At 27.8% G+C, this 18,647-nt stretch overlaps 1 protein-coding gene across 1 annotated transcript in view; it reads right to left on the bottom strand.

Annotated features, from left to right (window-relative positions):
- LOC113850911 overlaps positions 1–18,647 on the bottom strand; it is a 105,847-nt gene that overhangs the window by 67,429 nt on the left and 19,771 nt on the right. Inside the window, exons 5-7 of the mRNA XM_027481429.1 lie at positions 17,507–18,611; positions 16,989–17,264; positions 15,521–15,876 (exon numbers count right to left, since the gene is read on the bottom strand). Of these exons, the coding sequence (XP_027337230.1) occupies positions 15,521–15,876; positions 16,989–17,264; positions 17,507–18,611 (1,737 nt within the window). The remainder of the gene's footprint in view (positions 1–15,520; positions 15,877–16,988; positions 17,265–17,506; positions 18,612–18,647) is intronic.

Raw genomic sequence — 18,647 nt, 5'->3', positions numbered from 1 at the left:
GTCATTTGGAATAAACGCCTCAATATTATCATCCTCATATGGTTGCCATAGAAATTGCATGAAATAACCAAATATTTATGTTATAAAAAGAAATAAATACTACTAACACAAAAATCTAACATATTTAATAATATATTAATAATTTACCTCATAAACACCTATTTAATCTAGAGTCAATTTATTGCTTACAACATTCTTAAATGAAGTGTTCGTTGGATATCGCATTTGTCTCCATCTCAGAAGAAGGAGAAATACAATTGGTTCACCAGGGATTGGAGCCATAGTAGTCGATGTCACGCCCGTACTTGCAACAATATTATGCATTCACAAATTTCTTTAACATCATCAGGTCACGATCTATGCATCTATAAAGAAATGAAAGGCATGTCAAACCACATTCCCAATTTCATTCACATGTGCTAGTAACTGCTATAATTTTGTATGTACCATTGAATTGTTTTTATTTGACATTAAAATATGTCTAAACAAAAAAAGTATATATCTGTGCATATGTTGTGCTCTTCTAATATCAAAATTTACAAGAAGTCAACTGAAGTGTTGTATCAGCCACTTTAATTTAACTTTTGATCCTTCAATGGTGTTTGTTGTTAGTTAAGCGCTTAATAACTCATCACACATATTTTGAACCACTGCAAAATAGGAATTAATAGAGCCAATTATCGGTAGACTATCGATTCAAAATTCAGGCAAAATACAAACATCTTCTAATATAATTGTACATTCTCCACAATGTAAATGAAATATATGTTTGAAGCCTCCATTATTTGACAAATGCATTAATAAAAAGACCATTTATTTGCATTTGAAAAATTATAGAAACACATTTAAACTTAACATTACGTAATATGTCATTTATTTTTTCTTGAGCTAGCTTTATAAATAAGTGATGAGAACATAATTGTCTCATTTCCCGCTATAAAAAAAATAAAAATCAATCATGCCAATAATTCATTTTACATTAGCATAAAGCACATTTTATAATTTATTATATTTACTAATTAATTATACTAAAATCAAAACATTTACATTCTTTTAAATATATTTTAATAAACGTCAATAATATTAATTAAAAAATTTAACAATTTTAATTAATTAAAAAAATTAATAATAATAATAATAAGTTTCAACTTCTTTTTCTTAATTATATTAAACTTTTTCAATTAAAACTAATCAAAAAACTTTATAAAAACCATAAAACAATTATAAATAATACATTAATATATTTTAATAAATGTCAAATTCACTAATTAAAATTAATTAACAACATTAATATAAATTATCATAACTACTTATATTGAATAATATTTTCAAATGTTTTTTTATTTATATTACTTTTCAATTAATACTAAACAAAACATTTTTATAATTGACCCTAAATAATTACAAATATTACATAGATTATTACATTAGCATAAATACTTTTAAATTATACTAACTATTAATACCAAAACAAATACATTTACATTTTTTAAAATAAATTTTAAAATTTATAAATATTTTAATAAATGTCAAAATCACTAATTATAATTTTTTAACATTTTTAATTAATTAAAAAGTTTAATTAAAATTATAATTACTACTTATATAAACAATAAAATGTCAAAATATTTTTATTTATATTAAAATTTTTCAATTAATACTAAACAAAACATTTTCCAATTTCATAAAATTAATTACAAATATCACATAAACAAAATTACCAATATACATTTACGTTATTTTTTAAAAGATATCAAATTTATAAAACACATCAATAAATGTAAAAAAAAATTAATTGCAACAATTTAACAAATTTAATTAATTAACAACAACAATAATAATTTCTACTTCAGAATTTGGATTAATGTGAATTTTTTGCAAATCACTCAAGCATATGGATAAATGTAATTTTTTTAATCAAAATTAAATAATTTTATAAATAAAAATTATAATCAAATTATATTTAAATTGTAAATTTTTTTTAAAATATGCTTCTTTAAATCTAGAGTTGAATACCTAAGTTTTTTTTTAATCTAATTTTTTATTCTATTTTAATTAAAAAAAATTTCACTCATTTTTTTCCTCAGAATCTTTTCTATTTTTTTTTTACACATTTCTTTTTCTACATCAAACTTGTCTCCTTCTAATCTTCCACGCCCATGGGTTCATGCTGCATCTAAGGTCTATTTTATAGGATGAAAGGTTGTCCATGACAAAATTTACGAATCTGGATCCTCTGCAGTTTTAAAGGGAACTGCGTCCTGCAGTGCGTTTTCACTTAAGCCAATTTTTTCGCTTAAGCGAAATTTGGAGCAAATTCACTTAAGCGCAGAAAAAGGCTTAAACAAATAGGAAAAAGCCTTAAAAGCGCGTCCAAGCAAGCCATAAGAACAATGGTTTAAGCCCAGACTTTCGCTAAGCAACTTGTATTTAGCTTAAGCCTTTCCAAACGAAATTAATTAAACTTAAGCAAAAATGGACCAGAGAAGCATGTATTTCAATCACTCTTTTCGCTTTAGCGAATTGTAAATTGCTTAAGCTATTATAGAGAAGCTTAAGCCTTGAGAAGCGATTTTAATTAATATTAAGTAAATTTGAGGCAGAGAACAATGGTTTCAGGCATACAAAATGGCTTAAGCAAAAATGAAATGGCTTAAGCGAATAGTAGTAGGGGTTGAGGCCAGAATTTAATTCCCCAGCGAATCAAGATTCTCTTAAACGATTGCATAAGCTTAAGCAAATAAATAAGAAATTGCAAACATTATGGGGAAACAGACAACATGCAAGGGGGCCAAATACACTTGATTACTCAATTTTTTAACTTACATCTTCCACCAAAAACAATTTATAAATACAAATTTAGCTAAGAAACAAAAGAACTTTTGCCAATTACGTAATCAAATTTGATCAAGGATTGAAGCATTGGTATTATCAAGTTGTTCCTACAAAATTAAAAGAGATATAAGAAGACACATAATGAACAAGAATGGATGAAAAAAAACAAGAATGGATGGAAGTTGAATAGTCTTACCTTCAACAAATCTGTGAAACTTAATTAATTGACTAATGTTTGAGGGGATTCATAATATGGAGGTATTGAACAATGTACTTGAAACAAATCACAGAGTATTGGTTGATATTCCTTAAACATTTAATGACAGTGAAATTTATGATATGGTTATTATAAGGAAGTTAAAATAAATGCATTAATTGACAATAAAAGTTATTATAACAAAGTACCTGAGATGCTGATTGATCTAAAGTTGGACTTTTGTTCTTTTTTTTTTGCTTATTGTCGCAACTGGAGGCACGACGGGACGGCGATGACAAGGAGTCGCCACCAAAATTTATTAAAGAAAAATATTGAAAAAAAACTTTTAATAAAATAATCTTCGAAATCATGTTTAGGTTCGGAAATTGTTTACGCATAGGGAATGTATTAGCATCCTACGACGTCCGTTAATTAAAACAGTTACTTTCTAACTAATTGTGCAAATATCATTTCAACTTTAAAAATTATTTATTTAATTTTAAAATAAAATTATTAATTTTTTTTATTTTCTAATTTTTCATTTATTTTTTTCATTTTTAACAAATTTTTTTTAAGTTTTAATTATATATATATTTTTTAAATAGAATAAAAAAAATTTGAATTAAAGAAATGAATATATATAAAAAAAATACTATTTTTCTTTTATTTTCGTATTAAATAAATTTAAATAAAATATGCCATGATTTTTTTTTCTTAAAGTAAGATTTCCCTTTTTTATTTTTTTTATTTTTTCATTTTTTGAACAATGAGATAAAAATCTTATTGAGAAAGTGAAATATTTATAAAATATTTTTTTATTATCATATTAAATAAATTTGAATAAAAATCAACCTGATTTTTTTTATTCTTAAGTAAAAATTTGTTTTTGCATGTGTTTTTTTAAAGAACTAAAGAATTTAGTTTTAATTGGGAAAATGGATTATTTACAAAATATTATTCTCTTTTTTATTTTTTGAATTGGATAAATTTAAACAAAATTTAATTTAATTTTCTCTCCTTTTTTTTAAGTATAAAATTCGTTTTTCATATAGTTTTTTAATAAAAAATTAATTTAAATTAGGAAAATGGATTATTTATAAAATATTATTCATTTTTTTATTTTTCATATTAAATAAAATTTAACTTGATTTTTTTAGTAAATATTTATTTTTTATTTTTTTAAATAAGGAAACATAAAAATTTTAATTTGAATTGAGAGAAGGGATTAATCATAAGATCTTATTGTCCCCTTTCTTTTTTTTCTTTTTCTTTCTTTTTTTTTTTTACATTTTTGGCATTAATGAAAATAATCTTAAAAAAATTATTTTATTTACTTATTCCCCTTTTTTTAAATAAACATAGAAATTTTGTTTTCCTTTTTTATTATTTTGAATTGCTCATAGTAAAAAATTTTTAAAATAATTTAAACTAAAAAAAATAAAAATGTTTTGGACTTGACGGGTCAGGTTCCCACTCCTACGTATCTCCTGTATGCAACAGAAGAATCAAAGCTGTCACGTAATTCTTTTGAAAATTAAGTTTAGATGAGTTTCAAAAGTGTTAATTTTTTTAAACTTGATTTTTACTTTATTATTATTATTATTATTATTATTATTTTTAAAATCCACTCTTGCACGCAGTTCAAGTTAGTACACGACTACTCAATAAACCCTTACGATCCAAGCAATATTGAAGGTGGATCCACCACTCTATTAAAATTACTTGGCCGTTGCGTGGATTTAAAAGCCTTTTTTTTATATATATATAACCAAAATGTCTTATCGATATTGGATTATATATATATATATACAAATAAGAAATAAACGAGAAATATATAGAATAATAAAAATAAACGCAAGAGCAAACAAAATAACAAGAAAATAATTATTGTTTGATCTAGGAATTAGTTTTTTTTTTTTTTTTTGTGATTTGTAAAGAAATTGAAATTTTTAAGATTTACAAAGAAAGAAATAATTTTTAGGGTTTGAAAAATTTAGACTTTTATAAGTTGTGAAATGGTTAGGGTTTAAAAAAGGTTATTTTTGTTTAGGTTTTTGTAAAAAAGGAATACTTGAGATTTTTAAAAATTTATTTTTAGGGTTTTCAAAAAATAACACTTTTGGGTAGAACATGCTTTAGGGTTTGCAAAAAGATACTTTTAAGGTTAAAAAAAATGCTTAGGGTTTGTAAAAAAGGAATACTTGAAATTTAAAAAGAAAAAATTTAAGGTTTGAAAAAAAAAAAAAGACACTTTTGGATAGAAAATGCTTTAGGGTTAGCAAAAGGCAAAGCAAACAATGCTTATTTTTTAGAATTTTTTAGGGTTCGCAAAGACTAGAATTTGCAAAAAGGGACAATCTTTATTTAAAAAGGTGATACATTCAATGTGAACTAAAAAAATAAGAAAAAGATAGAGATGCAAGCAAAGTACACATAATAAAACAAAGAGATTTTTTGTTTAGAAACAAAAAGTTGGACTTTTAATATGAACAGAAGGAAGAAATGAGAGTAAAATAATAAATAAAGAGATATTTCATTTAGAAACAAAACTCGAGACTTTTAATATAAACAAAAATATACAAGTAGAAACGAGAGCAAATAATAGACAAAAAACAAACAACAAAAGGAAATCTTACTTGATTCAGAGAATAAGAATTTTGTTAACTTTAACCTTCAACTCTTTTGGTTTACTCCCTTTGTTGACCTCAGGTGTGCCTTGGTATGCTCTCAGTTGATTCTTTTCAGCTTTCTCTTCTTTTTCTTCATTTTCGAGCTCTCTCTCTAGAATTCTCTCTTTTTTCTCTCTATGCTCTCAAAGTGTCACATAAAAATATGAAGTGTAAAAGTCCCCTTCTAAAGACTTAAGCTTCCTATTTATAGCCACACCTCCTAACCCTAGATCTTATTTAATTCATTTATTTTTTATTCTTTTTATTAAAAAAGGGTTTTACCTTCTTATTTTTCTGATGGCCACCTCTCACATTTCCTTAAACATCTCGTTCACTTCCCTTAAAATCTACTCACTAACCTAAATATCTACATATTTAAAATTTAAAATTTAAAATTCAAAATTTTAATCTCTTATAGACCTAAAATTTAAAATCTTATCTAAATTTTATTATTATTATTATTTATTTATTTATTTATTTTAAGAGGAGATCCAGATAAAATTGGGTATTCACACTTATAGCATAATCCAACCTTTGAATCTTTTACACCCTTTCCTCTTGGTAGTAGGTCTATGCTTGAATCCCTTAAGTTGTGTGTACCATGAATATTGACCTTATCAACACCATCATCGTTATTGTTGTCATTTTCTTGTGGTTATAAGCGAAACTTTGTGATTTGACTGATTAAAGTATTAATACTATCATTCACTAGTTGACAATATTCTCGTGAACTAAAAACCTCAGAGGCTAACCTAATCATTTTACATGCTAGGTGTCGGTATCTGCGTGTAGTACTCAGTTTAGGATCTCATTTCACTTGTATTCCCTTTACATTGTGAATAATACCACAATGTCCTTGTTTTGTTCATCTCTTTAGTATGTATTTGTTAGGAATAACCTTTACATCATTGGCTTCAAACACTTTCAAAGCATGACAACAAAGTATATCAAATGTTTCAAACTTTTTACAAAAGCAATTGATAATAGTTGAGGAACGATCAAATGTAACTGTCTATGATCTTTGTTGCTTGACTTTAGTAATTACATATTCAATCAAAGGGGAGAGTTTTAATCCTTTGCGATATGCAACAAGGTAAGAATTGAGCAAACTCTTATTGAAATACATTATACACGGTATGTGTGTAAACATTGGCCATTTGTATTAGTATTGGTGATACCTCATATCGCAACATGACTAGTTTATGATAAGAGTCATACTCACTTGAGCTCGTTGTAACGTTTGTCTTCAACCACCCGTTCAAAGTGTCCAAAGAATTGCTTGATGTCAACACCAGGTCTTATACATATCTTGAAGTCAGAATTTAAACTTTCAAGAGATTCAAGAGACAATCTTTGAATTCTTTGGTCCAAATTTGGTCATCCTTTCTCTTTGCTAACATAGCCCCAACCACACACACCTCAGATATTCGGATGCTTCGAGCATATCTCATATACAACATCATGCAAGGGATATTCGTTGACATAGCAGCAATCATTTCAGATGTGCTGTACCAATTTGTGATCTCCAACATATCCAGTACTACATCAACTACAAAATCTTTGGAATTTTCAGCACTCATCACTACCTTGTGTGCTTCCCAAGGCGTCATCATTCCAGATTGCTTCACTCAAACTATTAGTTTGAAGAAACCAATCAATTCCCAGTTCATTAAAATTTTTTGTATCAATCCATTAGAACAGCCTACTGGACCTTCATCTCAATCCTCCTCTTATGTGCCACCTACATCATAGCCAAAACAACCATAAACACAACCATTTATGCCTGACATGCCACAAACAGATTCAAGCGTCCTACACCATCTAAATCACATAGAGCAACAGTTGGCAGCAAACAATTGCGCTTACACTCAGCTAAACGACTCCTTCTACAGGTCAACTCTTCTGTCATTTAATATTTTAAAATATATAATCAATTATGCAACACATTACCCTGATCTTCCGAATTTCGCAGGTTAACTCTACATCAACATCGTGGTGAGACATCAGCTTTTCCATGGCCCACACTAGAGCTTTTTGTAACAACTGTATCATGGTCTGGAGACAACCTTACCTTTTCACCTAAAGAAGAAACTCCACAGGGTCATGTGTCACAGTCACATGAAGAAGCATTTGATGACATTCAGGACATTGACGAGATTGAAAGGGGAGATGTAGAACAAAGTCAACACTTAGAGGAAGAAGGGGGACATGATGAGGGAAATGAGCCACAAGCCATGCAAGATGAGGAGAATGTAGAAGTTGGAGACCCATGATTACAATTAGGATTACATTATATTTTAATAGATTTTAGTGATTAAACATTTTCTGTTATGTAATGGATTTTAGTTTTAGTTTTTCAATGTTGAACTCTATAGTTTTCATTGTTGGATTTTAATATTTATCTAAAATGGTGCTTATATTATAAACTCTTTTGGATGATATCGATGCTTCCATACTTTATCAAATTTGATTACGTAAGTACCAATACTTCTTTTGTGTCTAAGATAAATATGTATTTATAAACTCTTTTTTTTGTGTAAGTTGAAATGATATTATGTAATGTAATCAAGTGTACTTGTCTACTGTCTATGTCTGCATAATTTTTGCAATTTCTGATATATTTGCTTAAACACCCATATTGGCTTAAGCGGATCTATCTTTGCGAAAAAATTCAAATTTAGGCTCAAGCCCCAATACCATTCACTTAAGCCATTTCATTTTCACTTAAGCCATTTTGTATACCTGAAACCATTGCTCTTTGCCTCAAAGTTGCTTAATATTAATTAAAATCACTTGTTAAGACTTAAGCTAATCTATAATAGCTTAAGCGATTTACAATTTGCTGAAGCGAAAAGAATGATTGAAATACATGCCTCTCTGGTCCATTTTTGCTTAGGTTTAATTAATTTCGCTTGGAAGGGCTTAAGCTAAATACAAGTCGCTTAAGCAAAAATCTAGGCTTAAGCGATTCATGATTTATGTTTCTTGTGGCTCGCTTGGGCATACTTTCAAGGCTTTTTCCACGCTTAAGCAAATTTGCTCCAAATTTCACTTAAGCAAAAACGCATTGCAGGACGTAGTTCCTACAAAAAATGCAAAGAATCCAAATCCAAAATTTACCATGAACATTTACAAATTAAAGCTTATTGAAGAGTGTGTCATATTACAGTAAAGATTCAAAGTCTTTTTTACCTAATCAAAAGTCACCAATTGTGAGTTTTGAAGACCTCTAGCACCATTAATGGAGTTCAGTTTGTTACAGAGTCAAAGATCACCAATGACAAGTTTTCAGGCATCTATCATGTCAATTAGAGTATTGAAATTGCAACTTTTTTTCATCTTCATTAAAAAATCGCCAATATCATTTTTTGGAATCCATATTCACATTATTTTGCCAAAAAATTCATATTTCTCAAATTTCATTTTTTATTTACCATATTTAAATTGTTAATCCATTATAGAGCATCCTTTATCATTTCTTAAATCACTATTGTCATTCTTTATTTAATTTTTAATTAAAATATTATTATAAATTTAATCAATTAATGAAAGAAAACATTTTATATAAAAAATGTTAAAAAAGTGATAAAAAATATTTTAAAATAACAAAATATTCATTTAAACTTTAAATGTTAATAAAGAAAATAAAGAAATTTTAATAGATAGTGAAAAAAACAAAATAAATTATTTAAATGCATGAATTAATTAGTGTAGAATTATTTTAATTAAATCTTTAATTTTGAGTTTAAGTCTTAAGTATACATGAGTTAAATATTAAAAACGAAAATTTTTAATATTTCATAATAATTTTTTTATTTGAATATAATTATTTTTTATAACATAAATATGCAGTAAAATATTTTAAAATAAATATAAATTTATTTAAAGGATAAAAATAAAATATTTATTTTATAATATTTTTTTTATCTTTTTATAAAAAATTAATTCATCAATATTAATAAATAATAATTATATTTCATAAATTTATAATACATTTTAAAAACATCTAGAATATTAATATAAAAATAATTTAACCTTATAGTACTTTTTTTATTCTTTATATATTTTTTAAAATAGAGTAATTAGTAAAAAATAATTAGTAAGATAATATTGTAAAAGTAATTAGTAAAAGTCATTAATAGTTATTTTGTAATATTTATTTAAAAAAATTAATTTAATAAATATATGAATAATATTGTTATAATTGAAATTTTTATATTAAATAGTAAATGTTAAGAGCACTAAAATATAATAAGATATTTAAAAAAGAAAATACATAAAAATATACTTGAATAAGAATTATAAAATACAAAATTAAACTTAAATATAATAAAATATTAATTTATCATTCAATATATCAACAGTAAATGAAGAGTGAGAGATTATTAATGAATAATTACATTAACTATTAAGAATTACATAAAAAATAAATTATTTTAAAAAATTATATATAAATAAAAGAAAAATATAAATCTAAATTACTCTCCAATTATTATTATTATTGATGTAATCATTTATAGTATATTCTCTGCTACTCTCTACACCTCTCGACAATAACCTTATTTCAGAGGTTGCGGATAATTTCATTTCAATTCATTTCAGAAAAAGTTACAATCTCTTGTGTTTTTCAAGAAACATGAGAACATAGGAAGATGAACATTTACTCCTAATAATTTGTAACAATAAATATATTAGACATAAAAATGTAATAATTTTAATTAGTATTTCAACTTGCTACACGTAATTGGCCTCAAATTACATAGGATTAAAATCAACCTTGTGTTTTGTATCAAATCTCTGAAATGAACACAATTGTTAGTCTAACCACCATAGAGATAGTGAAATTAACAATATCTTACCCCTTATTTGTTCTGGTGTCAAAATTTTATGGTCGATAGTTAAAATGATCTTACCATCTTTTAGCAAGATATAAAATATATCATCAGGCTTTGTTATGTCAATCACATAACTCTTGTTAGGCCTAGTCTAGCCTTTGCTCTCGAAAGGTTTAAGAAATTGAGAAATATATGGGAGTCCTTATTTTAATTTAGCTATATTGACGTCATTCATTCCAATATTCATATCTCCTTTAGCGAAAGAGTTAACTTCATTACTTTCTAATTCCGTGTTTTAGAAGTGAATCAGTATAAATTTCATGTGGGAGACCTAAAATACCTCCCAAAGGAATGAAAAATAAACCTAATCTCCAAAACAATGACGAGGAAGACCAAGGCAATAGCACCATTGACAACATGAATATTGTGAAGCCAGTTGGAGTTCTTAATGAGCCACCAAAACACACAGAAAGAGGAAGGGAATGAAGAAGAGGAGGAGCAAGTCATAAGAGAAAGCAGGGGAAGAGAGAACAAGGGAGTAATAGGAAGCAAGGTAAAAAAAGAAGAGGAAGCAAGAGCAAATGGAGGGTGTAGATGCAACTCTCAAAGGGACCAGGGATGAAGCTATCATGTGAAATCTCTCCTCTGCAGTTCCTTGATTCGTGTTTTCCCTTGAAGGAGGAAATGCTATAAAGGGAGAAGAACAAATAGAAGAAGCAATTGAAGGTTAAGAAATAGTAGGTCAAGTTGTTGATTCTCACAATGAGGATGGAGACCTTAACAAAGATGGAAGGGGCATAGCAGATAATGTTAGAAAACTTAAATTTACTGATTTAATTTTTTTTTAATTTCAAAAATTAATTTAGCTATTATCAGGTCAAATATTTATTATGTTGCAAACTTGAATGTCATTGACTCATTTAGTCAAAACTAACACTATTAATGTTAACTAGGATTAAAACGTTACTAACATTAAATGTGTGCTTAAAAATAACTAACTTGTAAATACAAGAATTAAGGAATAAAGCTACTAATTTAACTTAAAAATAAAATTCCAGTATCTACGCATAAAATTTTTATTTATAATATTTAACAGATAAAATTTTTATTTATTCATCTAATGGTAACAAAGAATATTAATATTGGTCTTATTTGACCTGAAGGGCAAAAGCAAACGGCAATATTGTTATATAAAAAATAGGTAAAGATGAACAAAAGAAAATGACGTCATGGAATAAAGGAAATTAGTTTAAGCCTAAAGGAAAAATAGAATAAATGCAGAGCTAAAGAAAAGATATGAAGGTTTAGTTAGATAAGTACAGTCTCAACTTTTAATGGTCTGATCAAATTTCAAAATGATGGTCAACAAGAGACAAGCAATTTCCCTAGAAAAAATTTACTCTAATAATCAAGAGAAAATTATTCCTCTTATATGATAGTAAATACTAAGACTAAACCCTCATTTTTAAGTCCCTGAAAGAGTTTGAATCTAACATTTTAATCTCTAAAAAATTTAAAATATCATATTAGTCTTTAACTTTTTTTTTTCATTATTCATTTTAGTCCTTAATTTCAAACTCCATTAAGAAACCGTATCAGAAAGCTGACTTGTTACGTTAAGTGTCATGTCAGAAGTTTAATTAGCAAAAACGACATTATTTTTAGAAGCCTAGTTGGCAGAATCAATGTCGTTTTTGAAAGTCTAAGTGTATACGCAGAATTTTACCCAAATTCATCTTTGAAATTGTGTTTGACAATGGAATATTTAGAAATTGAAGTTTGTTATAATGGAAGAAGTAGAATCAGATAGAGAATTTGGTAAAAAAAAATTTTCTTAATCACCTTGAGTCATTTTCTGTTTTGGAGACGACAAGCCCTAATTTTATACTTTTTTGGAGACAACGAACAACCTATAACATATTCATTACCAACAAATTAGCCTCTAGCTTAGGAATACTTTCCAAGCCACTGGAGTACTGGACAATCTGTTGATCTCATTCCTATATTTAGAAACTGCAAAATCCTATTTTTGCAAATTAACCTTTAATTGTTCAATCTCTGAGTTCTTTTTATTTAGAAGACCTTTTAGATTGTCGCTATCTTAAACCAGCCCCTTTCCTTTCTTAAGTGTTATGGACAATTTATCCTTAAGCATGACAATCTTTTCCTCTGATCATTCAAGATCCTGCAGCAGAAAATTCCTTTCTTCATTCAGTGCTACACTATTTTTTGATGCCATTTTTAACTAAGTTAACACCCTAGAACCCTAACAGTGGAAGACTAGAGGCACATAACCTAACACCACTTTGATAACGTCGTTTCTGTCAACTAAGCTTTCAAAACGATGTCATTTCTGTCAAATAGATTTCTGACATGACACTTAACGTGACAAGTCTGTTACTATTTATTAACAAAGTTTGAGATTAGGGACTAAAATGAATGACAAAGAAGAAAATTAGGAACTAACATGACATTTTAAATTTTTTAGAGACTAAAATGCTGAACTTAAATTCTCTTACTAAATTGAGGATTTAGTCTAAATACTAAATTAAAACATTGTTTACAAATAATAGAGTTGAAATATAACAAAAACATAAGGATATAAATTATAAATATTCTTCCATGTTAATCCTCAAGCTAAAATAACTCTTAACTTTTCTAGCTATGCTCAAAATGTATTTAATAAAGTTTACTCAATAAGTGATGAATCAACTCGAACATAGCTGAATTCAAAACTCAATAATAGGACAATAGTTGCATGAAAATTCCATGTAAGCTCAAAGCAAAATAAATTTTGGCGATGTGAATTTTTAACATAAACACAAGATTAGAGATATTTGTTAATTTGTTTTATTAAACTCCTTATTTTCTTTCGTCCTAATTAGCAAATTCCATGGCTAGACAGACATTTCTTTTTTATAATGGTTGAGTATATATAGTAAAACAATATATAAGATCATCACACTGAATATTTTCAAAGTCAAACAGATGTGCCAGAAATTTGGCATCACCACCTGTCAAAGGTCATAAAACACCTTGCTATTATCCTCAATCAACATTGTTTCAAAATTCTAAAGATCACTTACCAAACTTCATTTGGATCTAAACTTCAATACACTACATTTGGGACAACGGGTTATTTGAGAAATTACCAAGACGTGTTTCTCGCAATAGCCATTCAATTGCAAACTCTTGTCACCTGCAATAACATACTTACTGTTAAAAAAAGGAGATTCTACTCATCAATATATCACAATGTTCTAACTAACATAACTACACAATATACTTTTATTTAAGGAATTGTTATAGTAACTTTTCTACGACTATCGGTATCCAACATGAATATTCTTTCTTGTAAAGCATTAACTTCATGGCGTCAAAATCAATCTCAGATTGGACAATGACAAAATCTCAAGCCAAGTATGCCCTCTAAAGCACCCAAGCTTCAATAAACAACCAAAGCATTAACAACCGCTAAGTTATGAGTAAAACCTTTAATTCACAACTTGAAATTTTCTCTGATCAATCCACCATAACTAGAAGCACCAAAACAATGTTTATAGGCACCATAAGAATCAACTTTTACCAAAATATCCTTCTGCCATCTTGCTTCTTTAGTCCAATTTTCTTCTTTTTTGTTCTTGTTTAGAGTCATCCATGGGCTCCACTTTAGGAGAAATCCACCTGATAGTGCATACATTTTCATCACCAATTACATTCTCATTTGATGAATTGATGGGCTCTGCTTTTTCTTCAATTGGTTTATCGTATATGAGATAAATTGATGTCTTCTTCACAATGAATCCATTCTCAAAAACAACCACCACCTCTACTTTATTACCAGGTTCTATGTTTGATACTACCCTCTTCCACTCCTTATCTTTAAAGGAAGTTAATGTGTCTCTCTTATAGAGCTGAATGATAGTCTTTGTGTGATTTATCACTAACAAATTTTTAAGTCCATCTGATGTTATGTCATCTTGGGTAGAAGAATGAACAATGCATAGCATTGCCTTCAAGTTACGTCCATTCAATTGAGGGACTCGTAAATTCACAGAAGAACCTTCAGAATTGAATGTTAACCATTGTGGATAATTGTCACCAGGAAGCGAACAACTATCAACCCCATGGATGATCATATGCTGTAAAAAAGGAAAAGAAAAATACTTAAGTTCATTGATCTTAATACAACTTGATAATTAATTAAATAGTTAAAGATGTCGTTTTTCTTACAATTGTATAAACTTAATGAGATCTTTTAGCTTATTCTAAGTTTTATAATCAAATTTATGATTTAAATTCTCATATAACAAGAATTTATTGAATAAAAGTTTAATTGAGTTCCAAATATGCCTTAAAAATAATTTAACTACCGAAATAATTAGGCAATAATTAATATGTCACCTGTTTTAATTACATATATAATAATATACATATTTCTCTTCAAATGTTGCTTATATAAAAAGCTAACAAATAGATACATGCAAGACAAAGAGAAGAGACAGAGGAAAACCTGTGAAATGCTCTCTTTTAGAGTGTTGGCTACTTGGCAATTCATTCCCATTTGAATTGAAAGGGAATTCACAAATTCTTTTGATTTTGAATTATGGTCTAAGCTATTGCATTTGATTAATGAAGAAGTTTTCATATTTGGTAATTGTGATGGAGTTGGAATTGATTCCAATCCTTTGGGATTTGTGGCATATAAAGCATCTAAAATTCTCACCACATCTTGAGATAGTTGAAGTTCAGAGCCACACTCCACCCAAAGACTTTGAAGCTTTGAAAAGTCCATAGAGATAGATGATAGATCATGAGAACTACTACTTACATCTAAAGAAAGAGCATATGGCATGCCAATAGATGTTTGAATCAGGGATGAGAGATTATTTGTTGGTAACATCCAAGACCAAATGATAGAAGGAAATACATCCCGTGAGAACCCTTCATAGCCGCACAAAGAAATAAAGCCAATGTTTTTTGACCTTATTACTGAAAATGGCACACTTGTTATTGCTGTCTTATCTGCAATCAGGGTTGTCAAAGATTCCATTTGTTCTATATCCTCTTCCAACTTATCAATCATTAAGCATCCCGAAAGAATTAAAGTTTTCAAAGATTTTAATTTATAGATGCTTCTTGGAAGTTTACAAAGGCTAACACAATCTTTTAAATTTATAAGGAGAACTTTGCTAAGAAGTCCAATAGTATGGGAAATCTGGGACAAGCATCTGCAATCCACAAGTACTAATTTTTCAAGATTAGGCAAATATGAAAAGTCTGGTATCTTTGTCAAGTAATGAGAATGACTAAGATTGAGAATTTTCAGCTTGTCCATAAACTGCAAGAAAAAAACAATTATCAATAGAAATTATCAAAGAAACTTCAAAAAAATAGGTGGAAGCAAATAAAAACTTACGAGTGGAAAGTAAATTTTTAAGCACTAAGTATTACTTTTGCTTTCAAAATTTCCCATGCAAAGCTACATTTATGCGTATAATGTCATATGTAGTAATTATTAGAAGCCATTATGAGCATTTTCTAAGAGTTTAATTTTTTTTTCTAGGTTTTATAATTTGAATTTAGAGCATTTTCATCAAGTACTCAAAGATTGCGACCCCTACCATTCCCTTCTTGTTCTTATATCAGAATTTTTGCACAAGATTTTGGATATGTTTTATCTTTTGTATTCGAAAGAGCTTAAATTTAAGGTATGTATTAAATATATTAATAAAACTCATTTGATAAGATAATTTGTTGGAAATTAAATTTGGTTCATGATTAGTTTAGAAATTTCTTATATTCACAGTCATAATATTTATATTGTTGGAAATATTTAAAAAACTTTTATGTAAGGTACTTATAAAATTAAAAGGACTAAAAGAAAAAAGATAAAAATTGTCTTTGAGTATCATAGAATAAAATAATAATAATGTGTGTTTAGTTGAAGTTATTTATTAAAAAAACTTAAAGTACGTTTTTAGTTTCAATATTTTAATGATATTTTTGCATCTCCTTAAGAAATCTTTTAGTTTTAGTTCTACTTCTAGTACTATAATATATTATTATTTTTAGTCCCTATCGCTGTTATAATTCAAACAAAAATTAATATTTGACAACCTATTGATAAACCAAATTAGTAATAGAAACTAAAAATAAAAAAATATTAAAATATAAGAACTAAAACAAGAAAAAAATTTATTTAAAGGGAACTCAAATAAAATAATTTATTAAAATATGAGGACTAAAAACATATTTAAATATTTTTAAAAAAATATTTAATTTTTGTAACTTTTTAAGAGTGCTCTCGAAACACAAGCGATTATTTTTCATAATTTTTTCCCCAAACATGTTTTCTATGTGGGAAATTCAATTTAAATTGCGTTCATAAATAAGAAACATAAAAATAGCTCATGAAATGTAAAAACAATTAAAATTGGGTACAATTAATACCTGGGCCTTTTCCCACACTTGTTTGACATTGCTGTTTTCTAACTCAATAGAAACTAAACGCCCTTGATAGAAGTTTGTTGGTATGTATGTTAAAGGAAATCCATGCCAACAAAGCCATCTTAGATTTCTTGAAAGATATTCAAAATTTCCATCAAGTTGTACCCCGTTAAGTTGAAGTAATCTGAGTCTTTTCATCTTTTCAAATGCTTTAGTATTGAAACATTTTGCTTTAGTTCCTGAAAACTTCAAAGCTAATCCCTCAACAGCTTCTGTTCCCTGTAAAATAACAATTGATAGATATAAAATATGTGTAACTTAAGGATGTGTGGAAACTAAAATTTTTGTAATGAAACACATCATTTGTTATTAGGAATCAAGAAACACAAAGCATTTTAAAATCCAACGAATTTTCAAAGTCTTATGATAATAAAGAAAATAAAGTAATGCTAGCAATTGACTAATAATACATGTTTTTAGCTTAAGGTATTTTAAATTCAAGAACAATGCAAAATTCTTACAATTTGTGACGATAACACATCATATGCATCCTCATGAAACCATAACCTGCTACGCTTCTCAAACTCCTTAGGGGATTCAACACGGATGATTTCTCTTCCCATATCTCGTAGCAAATCATGCATTCCAAGCTTGTTCTTATCATCAACAGTTACAAGACTTCGCTCTATAAGGACATGTATTCCAATTTCTGGAAAAAGTCCACACCCATTCTGAATGTGTATAACATCGTTTCGGTCCATCCCAATAAAGAAACAAGCTATATCAAGAAATATTTCTCTCTGTGTATCATCGTTTAAACCATCATAGCTTATTTTCAACTTTTTTTGTACTTGATCATTGGGAATTATTTTGAGTTTCTCCAATAAACTTTTCCACTTTACAATCTCCATATCAAACAAATAGGACCCAAGGACTTCAAGAGCTAGTGGCAATCCCCTAGAATATGCAACTACATTTCTAGAAATTTCAGCAAATTCACTTTTTGGACTTGCTTGCTTGAATGCATGCCAACTAAAAAGCTCAATAGATTCACTTTCATTCATTTCTTCCATTATGTATACTTTGTCTACCCTGTTCCCTCTAAGTATACTCTTATTTCTAGTTGTAATAATTATTCTACTACCTGAACCAAACCAATTACGACTTCCACACAAAGCATTCAATTGGTCCATTTCACTAACATCATCAAGTACTAGAAGAACCCTTTTATTGCGAAGTTTTTCCATTAACATGTTTTTTCCTGATTCAATGCTATGTATCTTTGTTTTCATTTTCTTGTAGATATCAAACAAAAGTTGTTCTTGTAAATTCACTTGACCAGCATCTTGCCCCCAAGCTTCTCTAACATGTGCAAGGAAGCTTCTACCCTCAAAATTTCGGCCAATTTTGTTATATATGGCTTTCGCGATTGTTGTTTTACCAACGCCTCCCATCCCCCACATCCCGACTAGTAGAACGTCATTTGACAGATGGTGGTCTAGTAGCTGAATCACATTTTGGACTCGAGATTCTACTCCCACAGGATTATCAGCAACAAACAACTCTGTTTTGTCCAGCAAACGTGTAACATTTTCAACAACATTGTCTATAGCCTCGCTTTCATTCCTATAACCACAAAAAAAAAAAAAAAAAAACATAAGA

This window comes from Abrus precatorius, unplaced genomic scaffold, assembly GCF_003935025.1.
Source record: "Abrus precatorius isolate BTA unplaced genomic scaffold, Abrus_2018 Scaffold9, whole genome shotgun sequence".
Lineage (NCBI taxonomy): Eukaryota > Viridiplantae > Streptophyta > Magnoliopsida > Fabales > Fabaceae > Abrus > Abrus precatorius.
Note: the sequence above shows the minus strand (reverse complement) of the source record. Positions and strands in the feature narration are given on the sequence as shown.